Below are 24,939 nucleotides of genomic sequence, written 5' to 3'. Positions count from 1 at the left end.
TCCTGTTACTTAAAGGAACTCATTTTTGGATATATAAGTTGATTTAGAAAATGTTCTGAAAAAAAAAAAAATTGCCTGGAAAACATTTGGACTCGATTGCAATCCCATTTATATGTGTTTTCTCTATCGAAAGCTTTATTATAATCATTTGAAATTGCAATTCATAGGAGTAGTGGATGGATCAAATATTCTCAAGAGCTCATAGGCTTAGTACTTTATCCTTAATCTCGACTTGGTCTTACTTTTGTGGAGACATGACTTGTAAATTTGTGACATTGCAGAAATATTCAATTTGTGAGATCTTATATACATATACATGAACAAAGACAGTGAGAGAGAACACAAATCTTAAAGTAATTTCAATGATTTTCAAGGTCATCTTGACATAAACTTTTTCATTAAATTTTTCTTTTTTGGTTTGAAATAAAACTTATGCTGTAATCCAAAATCACCGAGCTTTATTTTTTTCCAGATTTAAAAAAGTCCAAATAAATCTCCAGATCTATTTTATGTGATCAATTTGGTCTCAGAGTATCTTCCTTAAGTTAGCCTCTAATTATACAAAATTGATCTAAAACGGTCTCCCATAGAATGGAGTGTAAATGAGTGCACAGATAGAGTTGTTTGATGATTTAGTTGATTAAAAAATTCTTTGTGGAGAAACAAGAAAAGAAAAAAACTAATAGTTGGGAAAAATTATGACCCAATTATAACCTCATTAATCTGGATTTCCTCCAAAGAAGCTCCATTATAATTAGTTGGAAACTGTGCAACTGCTTTACATCTTGCAATTCACAGGACAATTGTATGACTCCAGTATTCTCAAAGAATATAGTTTTAATGCATTTAAATGCAACTGGAATTAATTTACCTGTTTATAATATTCATCCCAGCTTTCAGATATTTATCCCCTGAACCTTGAATTCACACTTATGATTCATGGAAATGGCAATTTCACTTATTCATTGCTGAATCTGCACCTTCCATTTACAGATACACCCCCGGCGAGTTCCCTTTACCAGCAGAATCCCAATCTGCAGACCTGTACAAGATGGCATCAGAAACACTAAAAAATGCCGGCTACGAGCACTACGAGATCAGCAGCTACTGCAAGCCCGGACATGAGTGCAGGCACAACCTCACCTACTGGCAGAACCAAGCTTTCTACGGCTTTGGCCTGAGCTCAGCAAGCTACATTAATGGAGTCCGGTTCTCAAGACCCAGAAAACTGAAAGAGTATGAAGTGTTCGTCAACGAGCTGGAAGCCGGAAGCGTGTCAGCGAACGGCAACACCAGCATTGTTAGGGACAAGGAAATGGCCATGGATTTGGTGATGCTTTCGTTGAGGACTGCAAGAGGATTGGATGTTAAAGGGTTTGAAAAGTGCTTTGGGGAGTCAGTGGTGCTGTCTCTGTGCAGGGCGTGGAGGCCGCATGTGGAGAGCGGGCATGTGGTCGCCATGAATGGGGATAGGAAAGCTTTCTCCTTTGAGGGATTCGATTTGGAGTTGAATGGTGGTAGCGGGTTGGGGAGGAGAATTGCCTTTTTCAGGCTAAGTGATCCAGAAGGTTTTCTGTTGTCAAATGAGCTGATAGCCATTGCCTTTAGTGTTTTGTCTCCCTAAGGAGGAAGGAGAAATTATTCCATATGCAGCACTTACGCACCTCTGTGTGCGGACTTCCAGTAATATGTCGCCACGTGAAGGTTATTGAAGTGAAACCCCGGAGATTATTGAGGGATTATTGGGGTGTTATTATGAGGTTATTGCGGGGATTGTGTATGGGGCGAAGATTATTGGGGGGTTATTGGGGTGTTATTATGAGGTTATTATGGAGTGTAACGGCGGAGGTTATTGAGAGTGTAACAACGGATGATATTGGGAGGTTATTGAGAGATTATTGCGGCGTTATTAGAATTAATGCTCCTAATAATCCCCAGTAACCCCTAATTAACCTCCCAATCACCTCCGCGGTTCCACTTCAATAAACTCCGCGAGAGATGGGCCCGATATAGCATACATGACGGCATATTACTTGAGGCATCACATAGTGTTGTGTACATGCTCCGTATGTAATAATTGCTCCCAAGGAAGCTAAAGTTTTTGCCAATAGTAATTTTTACATATGTACCTCCCAATTCCCATGTATTAACATATCCACCACCTAAATTTTCATTCTTACCTGCTGATCACCTAATCTATCCTGAAAATAAAAGCATCAGTTGATCCGTATGTAAAAATTAAGATTTAAATGATTGATAAGTTAATACATAAGAATTGGTTGCTACATATGTAAAGGCACCCCCTTTATTTTCAGCTGCAAGTCTCGTTTTATTGTTAATCTGTGCTTTTTAGCTAAATTCCTGTACACTGATTTAAGCACTTTTCTATGTAAATAGAAGCGTACATACGTGTTAATGATAATTAAATAATTAAAAAAAAGAATGAAATATATTTGCTTATTTGGGCACATGCAAGTCGCTCGTAACCTCTCCTCTAAAGACCTTCAATAAGCTGGATAACATACTGATGTTAATATTTTAATTTTTGAACGAAGTTTTACGTGCATAACACTCAATTTTAGAATAATTTTTTAGGTTTTATAGATCTATGTATATTTGTTTTATCATAATTTTTTTATATGTTAGGTATGCACATAGTTGCATATGTGCTTTAAAGTCATTTTTTGTGCTAGATACATTTGGTGTTTTAGAGCAAATACTGTTTTTAGGGGTTAAAATTTTGATCAAGCCTGCTTTTCTGACTAAACTAGTTATGAACCAATTTTAGATCAATTTTTGTGCAACAAAAAAGTGGCAGCATTTATCTTAAAGAGATTCAATTGTCCAAAAGTGAAGAGTAGAACAAAAGTTGGCTAGGAGATTTTGAGGTCCCTTTGACATATCGAACAAAGTCATATAAGTCAAGCCAACAAAATCAAAGCTGACTGGACCATGAGACAAACAAGAAGACCACTGGACATTCAGATAGAAATAAGACAAAAGAGCACTTGAGCCAACTGATATAAGAACGATGTCTTGACATGTAGCTTACCCTAACTAATACAAGAACGACGTCTTGATATGTAGCTTACCCTACAATAGAGTCGATACGAGAGAAGATATAATTCTATAGTATCTCCAACCAACTCATGGATGTCCCAAAGGCTAGTTTAGCCGATCGACCCATATAAACCAAGCTTAGCTGATCAAGCTGATTCAGTGGACCCGAAGCGAACTAAGCTTAGCCGACCGAGTAAGAAAACAGTCGGATGATAAGCTCATACATGTCAAATATAATAAATTTTCTAGTACAAACTCATTTCAAATAGGGGCAAAAATATAATATCATCATTATAACAGCTCCTATAAATTGAGGAAACAATTATATGAAAAAGGCACGATTGATCATTCTTCTTCTTCTTCTCTCTCTCTCTCTCTCTCTCTCTCTCTCTCTTTATTTACACTATTCTTTAGCTGTGATTTGTGAACAATTTTGGATTCAACATCGTAAAAGGTGCAGTGAGGGCGACTCATGCCACAAACAAGAAGAGGAGTAGCCCAAGGATAAAAACTTCATAACTTAGACACCATCAACATCGAGAGCACCATAGAATTTGTGGCCCAATAAATCTAGGAGTTGAAGGATCAGATGATGGAAGTCATATGAAGTGTTTGACCCGAGAAAGAAATAAACAACCCTGATATTAATGTCTGGTGCCCAGTGTCAGAAGAGTCCCCCTAGCCATGAAGAGGGAAGACGACTATGAGTACTTTGATAATATATTTAGATGTTTGTTATTTTCAGTAGTGTCCAAAAACCATCGGCATCAAGGGGTAACATTGCAACTTATTCTCGCTTCAACAAATGTACTGGTGACACACTTGCTCTTGCCTCTTTTTCCACTAAAGAATCATCATAATGGATCATAGATTCTGGTGCTTCTCATCACGTGATAAGTATTGTTGGAGAGTTATCTTCATATACTCATCTAGCAGTACCTGAGAGTATATAGACGGTTGATGGTACATCACAACCTGTAGTTGTTAAGGGCACAATAAGATGTAACAATCATATGACTGCCCAATGTTTGCATACTTCTTTTCCAGTAAACTCTTATCTATTAGTGTTATTGTTCTTCAGTTAAAATGCATTGTTTCTTTTGATATTCCTCATGTGATCTTGCAAGAGAAAGAGACGGACCAAACATTTGGGAACAAGGGAATCAGAGGTTTATTATTTTTAGTAGTGTCTAAAATCTCAAAACTTTCCTGAACATAATTTGAATCCTCAATATTTTTCTCATTTGATTTATCTTCCAAATCAATTTCATTTTCATCACCCATTTCTCATTTATGTATTTTGACTTCATATCTTTCTCTTAAATGACTATTAATCAAATAATCAACAGTATCCATTCTGTAACATTTATTATATTTTCTAATAGCTAGATACTCCATCGATTTTAGCACATTAAAAGTGACTTTCTAGTCATTAACTCTCATAGTCAACTCTCATTTTTGCACATCTATAATTGCTCGACTAGTGGCTAGGAAAGGTCTCGCCAAAATGATAGGTATTTATTTATCTTCCTTCATATCTAAAATAATGAAATCCACATAAAAGATAAATTTATCCACTTTTATAAGTACATATTCTATAACCCCCTTAGGATAAGTAATAGATCAATCAGCTAACTGAAGAGTTACAGTAGTGGGAGAAATATCTCCTAAGCCTAATATTCTGAATATAGACAGTGACATGAGGTTAATGCTAGCTTTTAAATCACATAAAGCTTTTCCACAAAATATATCTCCAATTGCACAAAGTATAGTGAAGCTACCAGAATCCTTGAGTTTTTGAGAGTTTTTTTCTGAATTATTGCACTGCATTCTTCACTTAGTGTAACAGTCTCATAATCTTTGAACTTCCTCTTTTTTATCAAAATTTCTTTCATAAATTTAACATAACTTGACATCTGTTCCAAGGCTTCAACAAAAGAAATGTTAATTATAAGCTTTTAAATATCTTAAAAAATCATGAAAATTGTTGATCCAACTTCTGCTATCTAAGACTTTGATGAAATTGTGATGGTGGTCCTTTTAAATTGATCTTAGTTGGAGAGATAGGTTTTTCAACCTCCTTAGGAACAATTTCTTCATGTGTTTTATTTTCTTTGTTCTCCTCCTCAACTTCATCTCCTTTCGAATTCCAACATTTAGTTCCCTTCCACTCCTGAGTTGGTCAACTTTAACTTGCTCTTGCTTCTTGTTCTTTTCTTTGGGATTTATTTCAACGTTATTAAGAAGCGTTCCCTGAGGTCTATTGCTAAGTGCATTAGTGATTTGTACCAGTTGATTCTCAATATTTCTTTTGGCAACACTTTGACTTTGTAATTTATTCCCCGTCTGTAACATCACTTCTTCTATAGACAAGTTTTTCTCCTTAAGTTGTTTGTTACTTGTAAATCCTGGAGGATAAAAATGTCTATAACTAATATACTAATATTACCCTGGTTGTTCCAGTTTTTGAATTAGTTTGCTTGATTGTTCCCCCAATGTTGATTTCTGCCACCAAAATTATTATTCTAGTTAAAGTTAGAGTGATTTTTCCAACCAGAATTATAATAGTTAGAATATGGATTATTGGATCTATTTTTAATTGCATTTAATGTCTCTAATGTCAGTTGAGAATCAATCATCTGACCTAATGAATTTTCGTCTATCACATGAGATGTTTGAGAAAAGTTCATTCTAAATTAATCTAACTTCATAGATATTACAACAACTTGAGATGTCAGTATAGAAATTACATCATGAACACTAGCAACTTTCTTAGGATTTACCCTTTCAGAGGGTCATTGAAAATTATTTGTAGTCATCTCTTCAATTAATGCATAAGCTTCATCGAATGGTTTTGACATTGATGATCTTCCAGCAGCAACATCAATAATAGATCTAAGGGATTCTACCAACCCATTATAAAATGTTTGAATAATTAACTAGTCTGGCAAGACGTGATGTGAACATTTTCTATGAAGTTCTTTAAATTATTCTCATACTTCGTTTATTGACTCACTTCATATTGAGTAAAAGAGTCAATATCATTTGTAAGCTTAGCAATTTTTGAAGGTGAAAAATTATTAGCATAGAATTTTTATTCTAACTCCCCCAAGTTCTAATAGATCCGGATGATAATGAATTTAACCACATCTTAATTTTATCCATTAATGAAAAAAAAAATTCTAAGTCTAATAACATCAGTTGATACACAATCATATTTAAATATCGCACACAGTTCTAAAAATCTTGCAAGGTGTAAGTTTGGATCCTCAGATGGTGTCCCCACAAATTGATTGTTTTGTATCATTTGTAAAATAGCAGGTTTAAGTTCAAATGAGTTAGCCGCAAGAGTTTATATACTTAAGTGAAATTCATCTGTTGCAGGGTTTGCATAATCCCTTAAAGGTCTTTGTAAAATCATGATGTTCATTTTCAACAGTTTGTTTATTTAAGTGATTTTGCGATGTATTTTCCATTTCTTGAAAATTATGAAGTTCTTTTCATTTTCAAAATTTTCTAATGATTCGTTCTAACTCAGAATCATAGGGCACTAATCCTTCAGATCTCGAACTACACATGCAAAATTAAAAGTAAAATAGAACACTCAAAATAAAAATATTTTTATTTTTCAATTTTTTTAGAATTTTTATTTTTCAAATTTTTTTATGTTTTTATATTTTTTTAGAAAATAAACAAATACTGATAAAAGAAAATAAAATGCAATTCTCCTAAAACAAATCTACAACAAAATAAAAATAAAAATTTCTAAGTCTAAAAATTCAGTTAATTCCCCAGCAATTGAGCAAAAAAATTGATATGATCCGCAATTACATAATTTTTTAAGTCCGAAAAGATGACCAAAATGTTGACCCAAATTTATATTCAGTGATTAGTGTGCAAAATAAATGTGTGATTAAATTGATTAATAGTTTATACACTATGGGTACTACGCAACTATACGTATCGTTTCAAGTAATAAAGTTTTCTTTAAATAATCTCAGTATCAAACCCACAGGGAATAAGGAATTTACTATGCTAACTTAGAAATATTTTTACTTAAACTGTAAACTAAATTCGCAGAAGAATAATATCGAACTGTTTGTAAAAGGAAGTAACTAAAGTGACTAGTTCTAATTTAAACTGAAAGTAAATGCAAATTCTCTAAATTTTAAGTATGATTATAATAAAGAATCGTTTCCCTTGCAAAGAGATTGTAAATCAGTGCAGGAATCAAATGATTAAAGATGAAAATGAAGTATTGTGACAAATATGAGCATACATATTCTTTACCCCTTCCGAGCATAAAGAACATTGACTAATCTAAAGTTAGGTCTAGCTTATATGGTTATGTTGAGTAGATTCTAGCATGTCACTTCTAGATTACCCACTGTGCCCTCTCTATAGGACTAACCAGGAATCCTTTTCCAACTTTAGACCAAATTGATAAAGGATCTAGCTTGTTTCATATTTCTTTGGATGATTCATATTTTATCTACTTATTTTTTATTAAATGAATTTATAGTGCATTATAATAACAAAAAATATGAATTCAACAACATTAAATACTTGAAAATTCTGCTCTATCATTATGGCGTTAGGTGTGTTCAATACCAATAGAGATAGGAAGGCAGCTAAGGGAGAAAATTTTACTCTTATCACAAAACATGAATCCTAAAGATTGTGACTTTTTCCATTGGGCTCATGACACTGATGAGTTGCCTTTGGACCGTAATCTGGTGAGGAGAAATGCTGACATGGAGAGGAGACTGTTCTGAAGTCTTGATTGTCAGGACTTGAAGACAAACATCATTTTAGTTTTGTTGGTTATTGTGGTTGTCCTCATTATTTTAATTATATGGTTTAAATAACTGATCACTTTTTCATGTGTTAGAGTATTTTGTACTGTACTGATGTTTTTTAGGTAGTAGGACCTCTTTCTATTATTTGGTTGTAATATTTCTAAAAACTACAATTATTCAAATATGTTACGTATATAAGGGCAAAATAGACTTCCTCATCAAAAGCAACAATAACACAATATATCTCCCAAATAAACTCATGCTTCTTCATCAACAGCTTTCTAACAGCTCCTGATAAGCTGCTTCTCCAAGAAGCAGCTTACAGTTGCTTCTTGGAAAAGTAGCAGCCACCCCAAATGCACCCTAGGTATTTTATACTAAGGATCTAACTATACAAGACTACTCTCCTTCCTTGGGATGTCTTTCGCTCCTTCCCACTTCTAAGTCCAACAAATTACACTTTCTCTTTTCATTCTTCCTCAGAATTTGCTTCATTTTTAGCAAGTAGCATCCCTTGGGGTCCATTGCTTAAAAAATTAGCTAACTTCTCAAGTTATTTCTCTTTGTTTCTTATGACACTAGTTTGCCTTTGTATATGATTCCCCATATTTGCTACTAATTCTTTCAAATACAATTTCTTCTCCCTAAATTGGGGTTAGAAGCAAGTCCATGTGGTAAGTCGATTGAATGTAGCTACTTCCCCGGTTGTTTTAATTTCTGATAGGGTTGGATTGGGTTCTCCCCAATTGCTAGTTTCCTACACTTAGTTTATTATTGGTCCAGTCGAATTTTGAGTGGTTCTTTTAGCCTAAGTTGAAGGTAATTGAATCGGAGTTGTTGAACTATTTCCTACAATATTTAGGGTCTCCAAAGAAATCGTGCTAGAATAACCTACTATTTCATAATTTATCTCGTCATTGGGTAGGCATCCTAACCTTGAATTCATTCATAAGTTGACTAACTTCCAAGAAATGATAACAACTTTTGAGGCTAGGATAGTTAGAACATCAATCTTATGCACACCGGTTACCTTCTCAGGGGTGACTCTCTCGGATGAACAATGACCAATATTTGTTGACATTTCCTCGATAAAAAAAAACCTCCACAAATGTTTTTGACATAAGAGATCGCTCTCTCCCAATTGCAATGTTTGTGGTTAACCTTAAACATCTCAGTAGACCATTATAAATGATTTGAATGAGCAGGTAGTCATATAAGGTGTACTGTGGGCACTTTCTAGTCAGTTCTTTGAACCTCTCCCAAGCTTCATAAATGGACTCTCCATCTAATTGGATGAAGGATATTATGACATGCCTAAGTTTGATAGTTTTGGGTAGAGGAAAGTATTTGGCCATGAATTTTTGGGTTAATTAGTTTAAAGTGGCGATCAATCCCAGTAATAAGGAGTAGGTTCACATCTTGGCTTTATAACTAAGTGAGAAAGGGAATGGCCTTAACATCATTAGGGACACTGCTATTCCTGAAAGTGACACGGTTATAAAAGAACAATCTGAGTGAATGTATGCGTCTTCAGTGGTTGATCCACAATACTAATTTTTTGAACCATTTGTATGAGCTTAGGTTTAAGTTCAAATGTTGGGTTTATACGTCAAGGTAATTAAGACTCATGTGCATTCCTGCTACTAATGAGTGGACATACTCTCTAAGAGGTTTGCATTGGTTTCCTCGGGGATTTGACATTGTTAAGGGGTGCCTTCAAGGTTTTGTTATTTTTTGAATTCTATCGTTGATGGTTTTTTTTTATTTTAGGTTCAAAGGGCACTAACTAAGCCAACAATGTCTGTCATCTAGGTACCCTGATCAAATGCAACACAGACAGTGATGATTCAAACACGCCAAATAAACATGCAACACCATAGAAAGTGAAAGATGCAATATTTTTGGATTTTCTAAAAATAGATCAAAATGTAAGAAAACAGAAGCAAACAACACAGAGAAAAAAGAAAATGTTTAAACCTAAATACGAAATAGTTCAACTAAAATTCATCTAAATTAAAAAAAAATGACTTCCTTTCCCTAATAACAACACTAATAACTTAATGCTCGAAATCACTACGAAGCAATCGATCAATCACGTAAGTATAGATGTCAATCTAAGTAATATATAGATTATGAATTTGCATATCGATCATACGAGAAAACTAGTAATTTTTTCTAAGAAACGAAGTTTTAGTTTACTAAACCTCTAATTCTAGGGGTTTAGATTTTCAGAAGGTGAACGATTCTAAAATCCTAAAGCAAAAAATAGAAGTGGGTTATAGAGTTTTCTAGAGGTGATGGACATCATACTCTTGTTACTATGATTAAGTGAATCCTCGAAGTTTTACTATGAGATCCCCATGTTGTCCTTAATAACCAAGGACAAGTCCTCCTTAGCATATGTCTAGGTTTTAAGAAGCATTGGAAACCCACATTACAGTCAAAGGGGCTTAACAATGAAAAGTTTCCCCAGAATCCTCTAGTCCCCTATCTAGGTTGCAATCCTTTTTTGGAAATATGTCTATTCCACTAGGTGACTGTGTGTTAACCTACTTGTTTTTCTAGTCAAATGTTAGAAGTCTTAAACATAAGAGATTTCAACTTCTAATTGGTTAGATTAGAAGTAAATGAAAACCGAAAAGTTAATACATCAATGTAATCAAATCAAAACAAAAAAAGGTCTATGCAAAAATAATGGAGAAAATATCCAATTCACTCACAAACCTTAATCATTGAAACATGAGAATTATTTAGCTACTTTGTATGATTTAAGAAAAAGGAAAAACCTTAGTGTAAATAAGAAATCAAGCATGTAAATCTAGTACAAGCAATCAAACAAGATAAACATTGCCCCCTCGATCCTCCCCTTACAATGCAAGCACTCCATGTGATCTCCCTTGTATAAGCACACAAATAATCTCATCCTCTCCAATCTCTCCAAAACTCTCTCACAAAAAGCACTAGAAAAAAACTTTTCCCATGTAAAACCCAAGGGAATCACATAAGGCTTTCTTAAGGTAAAGGGAGGAGAGCCCCACAAGCCCAAAAATCACCCTAAAGCCTTTATAACATCTCATAATATAATCATAGCCCAAAAAGACATTTTAATCGCTTGCCAAAATAAGCTACTAGCAAAACCGGGCGTTGGTACGTCAGATCCAACATAGATGCACCACAACCTGACATAAGCAAGCTACAAGGTTGCACAGATACACCATGTTTGATCGCTCCATGCCTCCATGCGAGAAAGAAGGTGGGGGGGGGGCGCATGGGTCAACTACACTATGCTCAATTTTGGTCCACTTCATATTATAACTCCCCGAGACACACTAAACACCCATAATATATAAAATATAACAAAAAAACTCTTACTAGCAAAACAGGGCGTTGGTACGTCAGATCCAACATAGATGCACCACAACCTGACATAAGCAAGCTACAAGGTTGCACAGATACACCATGTTTGATCGCTCCATGCCTCCACGCCTCCCCGAGACACACTAAACAACCATAATATATAAAATATAACAAAAAAACTCGTTCCCAAGCGTAAAATCCTTACAATAAATAAATGAAATATGAAATTTATAAGAGAAAATATCACATATTTGATTCTCCTAATTGGAATTTCCTAAACGCTTGTAACCAGGTGGCGATGCAAGTAGAACGGGTTTTTTTTTTTAATCAGATGTCGAGCCTTATTAATAACTATATTAAAAATTAGTGGTTAGAATATGCATCAATTTTGGGACTCCTAGTTAGAGAAAATAATTTCTACCAACTCAACTCCTCCATGTAACCCTGCTTCAGCTTTTCAAGACAGTTTAGAACCGTCCACTTTCTACATATTTTTTTTCTCTAGGCGAGAACTACCAATTTCAGAGCAATACTTTTTAAAAAAAGGGATTGAGTAAAAAAAAATATTTCTATCTATCCATCAATCTGCTCGATCAAGAAAATTTTTAAAGATTCAAATTTTGATTATTTGTAATTGATCTTTTTTATCAATTAACTCCATCAGCCTGGTTGTTTCAGTAAGGAACCGTAGCTGACACAACCAATGACTAGCTTCCGTCTGGAAGAACAAATATTAATTTTAAGAAAATATCACATAAAAAATAAATATATAGATTCAAACTTCTTTAAGATAATGTTAATTAATAGTTATTTAAAATTAATTTTATTGTATTTATTCCGCTCTCCTTTCCTCTATTTTTTAAATATTACTTGGTACCATTATTTATAAAAGAATCAGTCTTAACACTCCAGGTATTAACTCTACATCGGAGCATGGGAAAGGATTTGACATCTTGAGCTTTTTGTCACAGAAAAATAGTCTCACATCGGCTAGGTGTAGAGCCGAAAAGCAGTATTTAAGTCCTGGGTTGCCCACCTCTCTTAAGGGCTATTTTAGGAGGTGACAAGTGGTATCAGAGCAGATTACTCTCTGCCAGGTGTGTGGACTCTCCATGGTCCAGTGGGACCCTTGGTGGAACCGATCAGTGACAAGGGCGTCACGTGATTGGGTGGAGGAGAATGTTACGAACAAATAGTCCCACATCAACTAGGTGTAGGGCCAAAAGAGCTCTTAAGTCCTGGGCTGCCCACCTCAAACCTCTATTGAGGGCTTTTTTGGGAGGTGACATTTCACTAGCTTATTTTATCAAAACAACATGCATTGGTTTTTGCATAAATTAATTTTATTGTATTTATTCCGCTCTCATTTCCTCTATTTTTTAAATATTATTTGTTACCATTATTTATAAAAGAATCAGTCTTAATACTCCATGTATTAACTCTACTCTGAAGCATGGGAAAGGATTTGGCATTTTGAGCTTTCTGTCATAGACAAATAGTCTCACATCGACTACGTGTAGAGCCGAAAAGCAGTATTTAAGTCCTGAGTTGCCCACATCTCTTAAGGGCTCTTTTGGGAGGTGACAAATGATATCAGAGCAGATTATTGTCTGCCAGGTGTGTGGACTCTCCATGGTCTAATAGGACCCTCGATGGAGTCGATCCGTGATGAGGGCGTCACGTGATTGGGTGGAAGAGAATGTCACAGACAAAGAGTCCCACATCAACTAGGTGTAAAGTCGAAAAACAATACTTAAATCTTGGGTTGCCCACCACCCCTAAAAGTTCTTTTGGGAGGTGACATTTCACTAGTTTATTTTATCAAAACAACATGCATTGGTTTTTGCATTGTATACTCTTAACAAAGAAGATCACTTTCTCATGAAACAATGGAGAGAAGTAAGCTGAGAAATTAAGGAAATAAATAGTAAATTATTATCACCATTGAGATATACATAAGTAATATGTATAATAGCTCATGAAACAGTGGAGAAAAGTAAGCTGAGAAATTATAAAAAATAGATTATTATCACCTTTGAGATATCTATAGAAAAATTTTATAAGAGGCATTTACATACATCACCCTACTCCTGAGTATTTATATTTCTAACACAAACTTCAATTTTTTTTACATTAATACCACCCAAATCATTCATAGCACATAAAAAATACACTATTTTTTAAAAGCGAATACTCCATTTTATGCATAGATAAGGTGACGCATGGGAAAAAAGTTGAAGTTTAGGTGTTACATATGTAATTACATAGGAATTGAGTGGTATGTTTGTAAAACTTCCTATTTATAAATAATCACGATAAAGCACAAAATACCTTTCGTTCGTGGTTATCAACAGATCCTATCAACTCTTTTTCATATAATACAGTCGAATTGTTTCAATTTTTGCATGTTCACTTGGACTTTTACAGCACGAAAAGTGTCCAAATACTTACAAACCAATCCACTAAACAAGAGAGAGGCTTTATGAAGATCACGTAACTTTACAAAATTGTCCGTGCTTTTTATCACAATCAACCATCCATGGCTTAACTGAAACTGATGCAATTAAATTCACATATCACGCTGCAATCAGCTGCAATCAGCTCTTTGTTCTGCAGAAACAGAACACCGCATCCATCAGCACTCTTCCAACATTAGAAAACAGTGATTTTTGGAAACAGAACGTTGTTATTTATGGAAAAAGTGCAGAATCCATAACTTGCTACCTTCCGAAATTTGATGAAGGCTATAATTTTTTATTTTCTCAGATTGGTTGCATTATGGAGGATCACATAATGAAAAATTAAGTCTCAAGTTGAACAATTATATTTCCCTAGCATCCTTCTATTTTTAAGGCCATTTCATTCTCCTGACGAACCATGGAACGAATGAGTATGTCATTCGAATTCTATTGGTTTCTCTTATTTAATAAACTCTGATTTATTGATTGATAAAAATCAAATCTTACATTTGATTATTCAACATGTAAAATCAGAAAAAATAAAGCTAACTCTCATTTATTGATTGATAAAAATCAATTCTCTTCTCAGCTTACAATTGAATATTCAACATGCAAAATCAGGAAAATTAAAGCTCATTCTTTTCGATTATATGATAGTCACGCTTAAAACTGTTTTGACATGATTCATAATAATGTATGGGGGCATTATACGTGTTATATCACATGTAAATTATATATACAGTTTATAACATTGATCAATGATTATAGATACATAAAGTTATTTTCCTAGTCAGATGTTTAAAATTTTAACTGCCTTTTAATAATTTACAGTCTATTTCAAAGAGAAGATTTACATTATTCTTTCCCTTAAGTTTTTTCGCTTCTCCTTTGGATGCACATTCAACAAACTTTAGTGAACTTTATTTTGTTTCTCAATTAAATAGAGTCAATATAACTCATCATTACCTCTTTGCAAGGCATCTAGTGCAATTTTTCTTCTTTTATTTATTGCTAACGATATTATTATTATTGGGACAGATTTGGCTCTAATAGGTTGTTTACAAAAATATATTCAGGACACACTTCATATAAATGACCTTGGTTCACTTAATTTCTTAGAGTTGGAAATTCATTCTACTCCCTATGGCATTTTCCAAAACCAACATAAACATACGAAGGAATTGATTACTTTGTCTAGTCTACAAAATCCTTAGAAATTCTATAAAAATTAAATGCAAAGTATCATAATGAGAAAGGTGTGCTTCTGCTTGATCCCACTATATTTAGATAATTAACAGAAAGTTTAAACAATTTGACAATTACCTAGCCTAATATTAACTTTAGGGTTCAAAAAGTTAATCAAAATCTCAACAATTAGATTTAGTTACTACTTTTCTAGTCATTTGATATATTATTTCGACATCACGATACAGGTTATTCTTTCCAACTAGTTCTTTCACTTCATGTGGCATATAGCTATGCTGATTGTGCTAGGTGCCCCAATAACGAATGACCCGATCATAAACCTGCATATGTTTCTTGGTAATTATTTAAAAAAAATGAGCGACTTGATATCTTTCATACGTTGTGGTGTCTTATAAGTTGATTCCACAAAGAAAGATTTTGATCGCCTAAACCATAAATGATTAAGTACCAGTTAAAATACATCCAATAGCAGTATGTAAACCACAAACTAACAAATTGTTTAAACATGAGTAGTAGAGTTCATACGTTGTGGTGTCTTATAGGTTGATTCCACAAAGAAAGATTTTGATCGCCTAAACCATAAATGATTAAGTACCAGTTAAAATACATCCAATAGCAGTATGTAATGAGATGTAGGGCCACCATTCCTCAAATTTGAAGAAAATATCAATAAACTACAAGTGGAATTGAGACATTTCCATGATCGTCAAGAAGGTGAAGTAATGCAATTTGAAGACTATTGTGGGAAGGTCATTGATGCCATTGTATGCAGCAAGATAAATCCTCAGCTAGAGGTGGAGATAACATAACCTGAAGATGGCAATGAAATAATGTAGAAAAGGCGCCAAGATGATTAAAGACGGTCAATTGGTCCTCCCCTGGAGCCAGAAATGGAACAACTTGAAGGTAGCATAGAGTTATAGGAAAAGGTTGCGGAGGTAACCAGAGAAGGCTGGATCAATCCTCCATAGAGATGGAGGTAGCATGGGAAGTTGGGGAGCCTAGGAACAATGGTCAGATAGATCCTCCTGTTAAATTGGAAATTGCATGAATTAAAAGTATCAAAGAAATAATGCGGGAAAGTTTCTGAACACCATTAGAGCTATAGCTAGATCAATCCTCCTTAACGGTGGAAATAGCACAACCTAAAGGCTGCAAGCAACATTGAAAGGTTGTTGAAGCCACAAGAGATGGTTAGATCAATCCTTCATTGGAGGAGAACATGAAACGACCTAAAGGCGATAATAGAGTGATGCAAGAAGGCTTTGAAGTCCTATTAGAGGTAGCAAGATTGGTTCTAACTTCGAGGAGGAATGACATGACCTAAAGGTGACAACAGGGTGATACAAGGTCATGGAGGCTAGTAAAGAAAGTACGATCAATCATATATAAGAGACGGAGCTAAGAGAACTCAAAGAAATTAATATTACATAATGAATAAGACTCTTTACCTGAGAAAATTTTAAAGGGCCAAACAATCCATATATCTTTAGGGAACCTAAGGCAAACGAGATAGTCTGTATTCTTCCCGGAGAGAGCAAACGAGTGACGTAAAGTAGATGAGTGTAAACAATAAAAACTAGTTCTCCATTAGAGAGGAACAACATGACTTGAAGAGGTTGGTGCTCAAAGAGTGGACAAATGGATCGAGTCTTAAATCTGAGATACTAGCTTAGGGGAAGATGACGAAACATTAGATCAATTGGTTTGTAATGAACTGGGCAGCCAAGGAGAGAGTGGGGACCAAACATCTCTATGAATGAAAAAGGAAGAAGAAGAAGACAATATTGAAACTGAGAAACTCACTCATTTGGAAACAGTAGCCTATGTCCATGGTACAAAATTAATGGAGAATTCCACTATGAAAGAAGCAAAAAATACACTATATGAGGAAGGTCCACTTCATCGTAATGGGTAGAGCTGATAAAGGTAAAGAGAGGGAGGAGGAGAGGCATCCATTATATAGGTTCAATCTCTATAGCCGCATGATCGCCTAATGTTTCTTTTTTCTATTACGTAAATTTATAGGGGGAACAAGATTACTATTGGCTAACCAAAAGGAATCTCTAAAACCACCAAAGAGATTAAGGGGTGTTGCCATCCTTTAATGGGCAAATACTTATGGGACACGTGTTATCTCTTGGTTGGCAGTGGACATATCAAACATAGGAAGGAAAAAATGCAAGCAACTATATGTCAGAGTTCATGTTGACGGTAGTCAAACAAAGTTTCATTGGGTTAATAGAGAAAAGAGATCCACGGTTTTACAAACACAATTTCCCATGCACATGATATCATGTTATTCAACTTCACAACAAATATTAGCTCTAATGCGGTAAATGGGAAGAAGTTTTATATGTCAACAATTTCTAATAAAAAGCTCTGGTGTGGGTGATTCTAAACCATGCTAGTCTAAGCGAATTGAAGAGACTCACTGGTAAAATACTAAGAAAAGATAGTTGGTAAAGTCGTCACCACACAAGAAGTAACTAATCAGAGATCAACTAATTGAAATAATAAAGTTAGTGAAAGGATTGATGAAGGATCAAGTGGTTGAGCTAGCTGAAAAAAATAGAAAAATGTTGCTAACCAAGAGGTCACCATTTACATCTCTTTGCTGCGGAAAAAAAGTCGACGATAAGCTCGGAAGGAGATAGACAATAGCAGCAACATAAACAAAGAGGGAGGTCAACCTCTTTGTGAGCCCTATGAGCTTCGTGACTCGTCGACTTTGATTTTAATGATAACAAATGTGATTGGATGTTGTATTTTGTTACGTAAGTATTTCGGACAAACCAATTCAGACAAATAAAATTGTGTTCAATATACTTTCTCAAAATTAATCTTAAAATAAACTTATGAATTAAATTAATTTGCAAAAAAATATTCTATGCATATTCAATTTTACAAAATAAAAATTTAAACATAAATTTTAGTGTGTAAAAATTCATATCAAATTGAATTATATTTATTCATTTAATTCGATCCTAACTTTGATGTCAATTTAATTTTATATACATATATATATATATATATATATATATTTAATTTTAGAAAAATATGAAATCAAACTGACCACATATTTTTCATAGTTTAAATGAAAGAGAAACCCACTCACAAGGCATACAAGACTAAAAAAAGGTCAAAATGTACATGTATGCCCCCAAAAACTTTGATTAAATTTCATGAAATCGTAGAAACGCGCTGAGCAAGAGTAGAGGAGGTCAATCACGATGGAAGGGTTTTCCTCTCCCCCTCCCCTAGTTCTAGGAATGGAGTTCAACAACAAACTGTAAAGGGGACTTCCGCCCGAGATGATCAAACTGTCATCCTAGAGATTCTGGAGGTGAGGCAGTCCTTTTTTCTTCCTCTTGTATTTTTGAATCTGTCATTCATCTTCCACTTGTTGTTCCTGTTGATCATTGTCATCAGGTTCACTGGGAGTAGGTTCAAGCTGTGCAGGAATGTTTCAATTGTTAAAAATGGGGACAGCAGGCAACTCATCTTTTTGATTAACATTAGTACCAACAAGTTCACAAAAAGTTGAAGGATCTAAAGTTGTCTCTTGGGTAGCACTGGCAGAATTAACATGTTCAGGAATAGATGGTTTCTATATACTTTGTTCTAAAAAACTGTGTCAGAAATAGCATATTCAGGAATAGATAGTTCTATTGCATTTCGTTCAGTCATAGGATTATCTATATCCAGTTGTATTGGAATATTGGGCTTCAACTTTGGGTGTAATATGAAACATTTCTCACGTGTGTGGCCAAACATCTTGTAGTGATTGCAGTAGCAATGTTTTTGTTCCATAATGATTTGTTGTCAATAACCATTATGAGCAGTGTCATGCCAGACTTCTTCTACAACTGGAAGTGTAATATCTCTCTCTATTAAAATCCTTGCAACAGAAGGCTTTGACAGATTAAAAGTAGCAATGTTTAACTTTATTAGTTTTCTAAGGATAGCCCCAATAACATATAGTACTTGATGATTGAAGAAGTGAAGCTCGAGTCCAGACAATTTAAATCATATAAGCACAATGGGAGGTTCTTGACTTGGATCAAAGTTAGGGGACCATTTAAGCAATTTCAAATATATGCCCTCAATTAAGATGAATTTCTTTGAGAATATACATACATAAATGCATAATTATGTATTATTTATATCTAAATAAGTTCAACAATTACTTACCATGCTTACTTGATGTATTACTTCACATGAGCTGGCCGAATATTCTCTTTTTACATCCAAAATTTTAGGTTAAATTATTCTTCAAATATTCTTAAATCAACGAATGATTAAATGTGTTTAAATTATAAAATCTAAAACCTTTCCTATTCCATCAAATCTTTTGTTTAGAGCTTAAATTTCATATTTAGAAAAATTAAAATCCCCTCCATTATTTAATCATTAGAAACATTATGCATCCAATTTGTTTCCATTAAATCCATTGAAAGATTGGAATCTAGCTACTTGTTTGCAACCATGTTAGCCACTTGGATGTGGGGCTTAATTTGAGAAGTTAAATCTATAATTTGTTGAATTTTTAATTCTAAGACTAATATCTACAGTAGCTAAAGTTAAATCCATATATTGTTGAAATTAAATATCCTAAAACTATTTTTGAACATTCTAAAATTGTTCGCTTTAAATCAAAATTTATATGTTGCTTAAAATTAAAATTTCACTTTACAAAAATTATTTTGAAAATCATTATGTGCTTAACTTGGTTTTCATTTCATTTTGCAAAAATGAAGTGAGTGAAATATGTGATATATTTCTAGCATGTTTATTGCATATTTTTACATCTTTTATATTGATATAATGCTTGAGAAAGGCACTTATGTCATATTTGTGCAAGTTCCATGCTGAACAAGAGCATCTGCGCCAACCTTACGACACACATGCACCGGAACAGTGCACCCGTGCCCAAAATAGGATTTGCCCGTGCCACGTTAAAGCATTCACACTAGAATCGTGGCCAGCCCGCGCTCATACATTCCAGATTCTGTTCACCTGCCCCGGCTATGCGCCGCACCCGCGTCTACTTCACTGAACCGAATTTGGAAGGATTTTCTTGCCTTTGTCGAGCTTTGCCTGTATATATGCTTATAGGAACGAGTCTAGGACATCTTGGGCAGCTGGAGGGTGTAAGAGAAGATAAAATTTTATTAGAAGTTCTCCCCTAGGTTTTCCTTCCTCTCTTTGGATTGAAACCTTTAGACTTAGTGTATGAGAGGAAGAGTTTCTACTATTGTGGAGAAAACAAGTCCTGATTGCAAGTTTTACAATTTTTTTATTTTTTACAGTGATGATCTGCATGGCTTTCTTGTCTATAATTTTCTCTACTATGTGTGGCTAAATTCTCTTTCGTTTCTCTATGTTGTAACGTTAGTGGATTTATCGTGATTTTTTTGAGATGCTTTCCATATAGCATTTTTTGAGCTTTCATAGCTCTATGTTGTTGATTAACCTTCGAATTTCATTTACTTATAGTCTGGTCAATTAAGATGTTAATATCTTTTGTGATCTATGACTTTTGCCCACTGTATAGTGAAACACAGGTTAACTACAAAATCCTCGTAAAATAGACATATTCCGGCAGTATTTTGCTACCTTGATAGGTGATCAAAGATTCCCGGGAAATGCCATAAGGTTAAGCGAAATTTAACTTTAAAAGTTTCTAATCATTCTTTTTGGTCTAGGCATAGGCATAAGAAGAAACTTATCTCCAGCCCATAACTATCACGTAGGAAAACATAAAGAAAAATTATGAATCTCCACACTACCTAAATCACAAAGGCACGAGTCTCATATTTTTTCTCCGCTGTCTGCGATCATGTTTTATTTTCTATTAGAATTTTAGGATTTCAACCCTCTGTTGTGATCACGCCAAGCAAAGTGCACAAGGTTAGTAAACTAGAGATTCTTTGTCAGGAATAATTGTTAACCATTTCCTCGTAGGATCGATCCAGGGACTTTGTACCACATATTACGTGACACGTATACTCGCGTGATTGACAGATTTAGGCATCAATAAATTTGTGTTAAAATTAATTTTGCAATTAATTTTCTTTTGCCAAAATGTATCATTAACCAACAACATTGGTGAGCTTATCCTACTCAATTTTTGTAAGTATTATAACATTGTAAGGTGATCATTTTAATTGATTTTAAGATCACGGTTTAGTTGAAAGTTCAACAATAATTTGAGATAATAAATTTATTTGGAAAAAATTAATTTTATTTTTCTTTTAAGTCATTGCTTGTGTCATTTTTATTATATTATTGCTTAAGGTTGTATTCGTTCCATGTAGGAGAGTACAATATGGTATTTTTGAAAAATTTTGGTATAATAAAAGCTTAGTCATGGGTTAGCTAGATGACAATGTAAGCAATATTTAGGGGTTTAGCTAAACTACATAAAAACTTTATATGCATGTTGTCTCTATTTTTAATTTCTTGCAGGCATTTACTTGTTATTGTGATACTATAGATCAACGTTTAAAAAATCAGTCAGGGTGTGGGTGCCGCCTATAGGCATCGCTCGATTCAAGATGCTAAAGAGTAGTCTCAATGCTTAAGCCTCAATCCTTTGAATGATGTTTATGCCTTTGTAATGGAGGTTGCTTGAGGCGTTTCACCTCGAGGCATTTGAGACAAGCCTCAGGTTTTTTTAAGTTAATTTAAGTTATCTGTGATCGAGAGCTAGTGTTTAGGTTTCATCTTGGAGCATTGTCCCGAGCGTAGCATCTGCTTTGAGCGTCCACCTGAGCATCGACGAGCGTCCCTGCTTTGAGCGTCGATGGCATCCCTAATTCTCCACAATTTTGTTTTCGAGCATCTTCCCAAGTGCTTTGAGCTTCAACCAGTTTCCCTGCTTCGAGCGTCAAACCGATCTCTTTTTCAAATGGTTTCGTTTTGAGTCTAGACTTAAGCTTCTGCTTATGCTTATTGCTTCATCTATTGAGCCTCATCAAAGTGGTAAATAATTTTGTTTTTCTCAATATTGGGCCCAAAGGAGTCACGGGTGTGAAAGTAATTATAACTTTCGAAATATAAACAAAAAGCAAGGAACACGTAGTATTAAAATAAATGCAAATTGTATATGTGGTGTTGCTTGAGTTTGTGCTTTCTAACAATGAGATAATACCGTTTGTCTATATTAGCAACCCCTCCATTACCCCCACTATTGTTAACTCCCCACTATTGTTACCTCCTTTATCTTGAACATTATTTTTTTATATATTTCAGCTATTCGAGTTCAATCATTTTCATGATTGGAATGGTTTTAACTATTTGTTTCATTCCTAGGATAATGCTCAACCTCAATATCTATATGATTAAATAATTTTTTTACAGATGCATTTTTTTACAAGACTTCAATTATTTCACTTGTTCATTTCATAAGATTGGATCACTTGCTGCTCAGTTTATTTGTTTTCTACACATCATTATTGGTTAGAATTTCAACCCTCCTCAACTATCTGTATGTTTAAGGTCATGCTAATAAAATGTTGGGGATTCTAGATGTGTGTGCAAATATGATTATTTAGGTATTACATATGTAAATACTAAATACATAAAAATTGTATTATATGCATGTAAATGACCATTTCTTCTTTATTTAGTTTAGATTTATATTTATAATTTTTGATAGTGGAGGATGCATTTCTTGATTATTTTTGGAATTTATTTTGCCTTTCAATTTTAGTTTGGAGTAATTTATTTGAATTTATTAATTTTACTTTGTGCAATTGTAAGGTTATTTGAATTTATCATTTTTTATTTGTTAATTAGAATGGGTGATGACATAAGAAGAAAATATCCAACTTGGATATATGGGACTTAAGTTGAAGGGGTAGGAGAATGTGCGAAAAAAAAAATATATATTTAGTTGAAATGTAAATTCTGTGATAAGTAATTTATTGGTGATACAAAAAGGCTCAAGGCTCATTTGGCTTGCACACATTTAAATGTCAAAGCATATGAAAACGTGTCAAATGAAGTGAAAAAGGAATCTACATAATATTTAAAAAATTAAGCCAATGCAAAAAAAAAAGAAAAAAAAACAATGCAAAAAAATACATAAGAAATGATTGAGAATATTTCATATTTAGGTTTCCCAATTTGATGGTTCTAGTTGTGGAAAGTCGTTTACTTTCTTATGATAGAGAATCTTGAATATCAATGATTTGTAGTGAATGTGGGTGAATATGAGAATCGTAACTCTCTACAAATTCCTCCTTTGGCTTCTAAAAAAAACACAAAAATAAATTGTGTTTAGATATTTCAAGATGCTTATGAGAATGAAATTCCTTTTAATATGTTTTGTAGTCTTTGATGGATCAATATGCTTCAATCCGTTGAGAATTATGGGTTAGTGTTGAATCTTTCTAACATGTATCAGTTGCGAATTGGATGTTGGATGAAGAGGTTAAAACAACAAAAGAATGGTTGATGAAGTGAAAAAGATATTGGTTGAGACAAGAGTTAGGATAATTGCCCCAACATAAATTTGCATTGTGTAAAACAAATATATTAAATAAATTTATTTACAACCATTCTTGGGTATTAATCTTGATGAGAAAATTCACAGATAAAAAATTTATCTAACCAGCAGCCACAAGATGTCATTTATTTGATTTTAAAAGGATTTAAAGAGTCACGACAACCATGTGAGGCTCATGTATGTATGCATGCATGTATGCATGCATGCATGCATGCATGTTTGTATGGATGGATGGATGCATGCATGTATGGATGGATGGATGTTATGTGTATGGATGTAGGTATGTATGTATGTATGTATAACTTATTATAGAATATAATAAATCGAATTACGGGAGGCTTTGAACTTACTATAGAATATAATAAATCGAATTACGGGAGGCTTTGCTAGGGTTTTGCCTTTGGCGAACTTGGGTGTCTGCTCCATTTATTCTCGCTTTGTCGTTCTCGAAGAAGAACGCCTCGACTTCGTTTGTTTCGTCCTTATTCATGCTTCGTCTGATGCTGCGGTGTGTCGAGCTTCATCTGCTACTGGTTTCGTCCTTCGTCGTCCTCATCGACTATGCTCATTGAAGGATGATTTCCGACAACTTCCACATTGATTCATCTATTCCCTTTCTTCGTCTGTGCTCGAACCAGAAGGGCTTTCCTCGTTAACTGGTCATCAGATGGTTGACGTTTAATGTGACTGAGCCATCTAAGGTGACTCTCTCTAATCTTGTTTGCCATCAGAGCTACTACAACACTTTCGAGAATATATTCGTTTCACATTGTCTCTTGAGTGATAGCCACTCATCCACCTGAGCGTTCTCATCTCAACAATACTTAACTTTTTTTGTTTCTATTTTACAGGCCAATATTCTGTGCCATAAAACATTATAGGCCTCACCACAATCTTATAAAATTTTCTTTTAAGTATAATAAACAATACTTTTCTATCACACAAAAGGCCTGATGCATTCCTCCACTTCAACCAACCAACTTGAATTCTACTATTCATAACATCACCATGTATATGACCATCACTTTGAACAATAGATCCATGATATCTAACATGTTCACTCCTTTTAATGACTTGATCACTCATTGTTACAACCCAACTATAAAATTCACTGCTAAAATTACATTCCATGTATTCAATTTTAGATATGCTCGAACAAAAGCCTTTAGACTCTAAAGTTGACATTCATAATTCAATTTTTTCCTAAACTCAATAGTATTATCTACAAGAAAGATATCATCGGCTAAAAACATACAACAAGATACATCCTCCTGCAAGCTAAAGAAAAAAAAGATACAAGCTTAAAGCAGATACCTGATGCAATCCAACTAAAATAAAAAAAATATTTGATCAATTCTTCTTGTTTTCAAATACATGTAACATTTCTAGTATATGTATCTTTAATAACTTAAATAGAAGCAATATCAACACCTTTTTCCTTCTAGTACTTAAAAAAGTACTTCTTCTAAAACCTTATTCTTAAAGCTTTTTTAAATCATCAAAAATCAATTGTAGATGCTCCTTACTCTCTTTGTACTTCTCC

At 34.0% G+C, this 24,939-nt stretch overlaps 1 protein-coding gene across 2 annotated transcripts in view; it reads right to left on the bottom strand.

Annotated features, from left to right (window-relative positions):
- Positions 1-946: 946 nt before the first annotated feature.
- The window catches only part of LOC110032599 (protein HHL1, chloroplastic), a 46,363-nt gene continuing 22,370 nt past the window's right edge, over positions 947-24,939 (bottom strand). Inside the window, exons 6-7 of one of the 2 annotated variants that reach the window (XM_020736273.1) lie at positions 13,815-13,826; positions 13,561-13,780 (exon numbers count right to left, since the gene is read on the bottom strand). In XM_020736273.1, coding sequence (XP_020591932.1) covers position 13,780; positions 13,815-13,826 — 13 coding nt within the window. In that variant the 3' untranslated portion in view covers positions 13,561-13,779. Of the gene's footprint in view, positions 1,043-13,560; positions 13,781-13,814; positions 13,827-24,939 lie in introns of those variants that run through there. The other variant, XM_020736272.1, reaches the window with a different exon arrangement.

Source organism: Phalaenopsis equestris, unplaced genomic scaffold (assembly GCF_001263595.1).
Source record: "Phalaenopsis equestris unplaced genomic scaffold, ASM126359v1 Scaffold000979, whole genome shotgun sequence".
Classification (NCBI taxonomy): Eukaryota; Viridiplantae; Streptophyta; class Magnoliopsida; order Asparagales; family Orchidaceae; genus Phalaenopsis; species Phalaenopsis equestris.
Note: the sequence above shows the minus strand (reverse complement) of the source record. Positions and strands in the feature narration are given on the sequence as shown.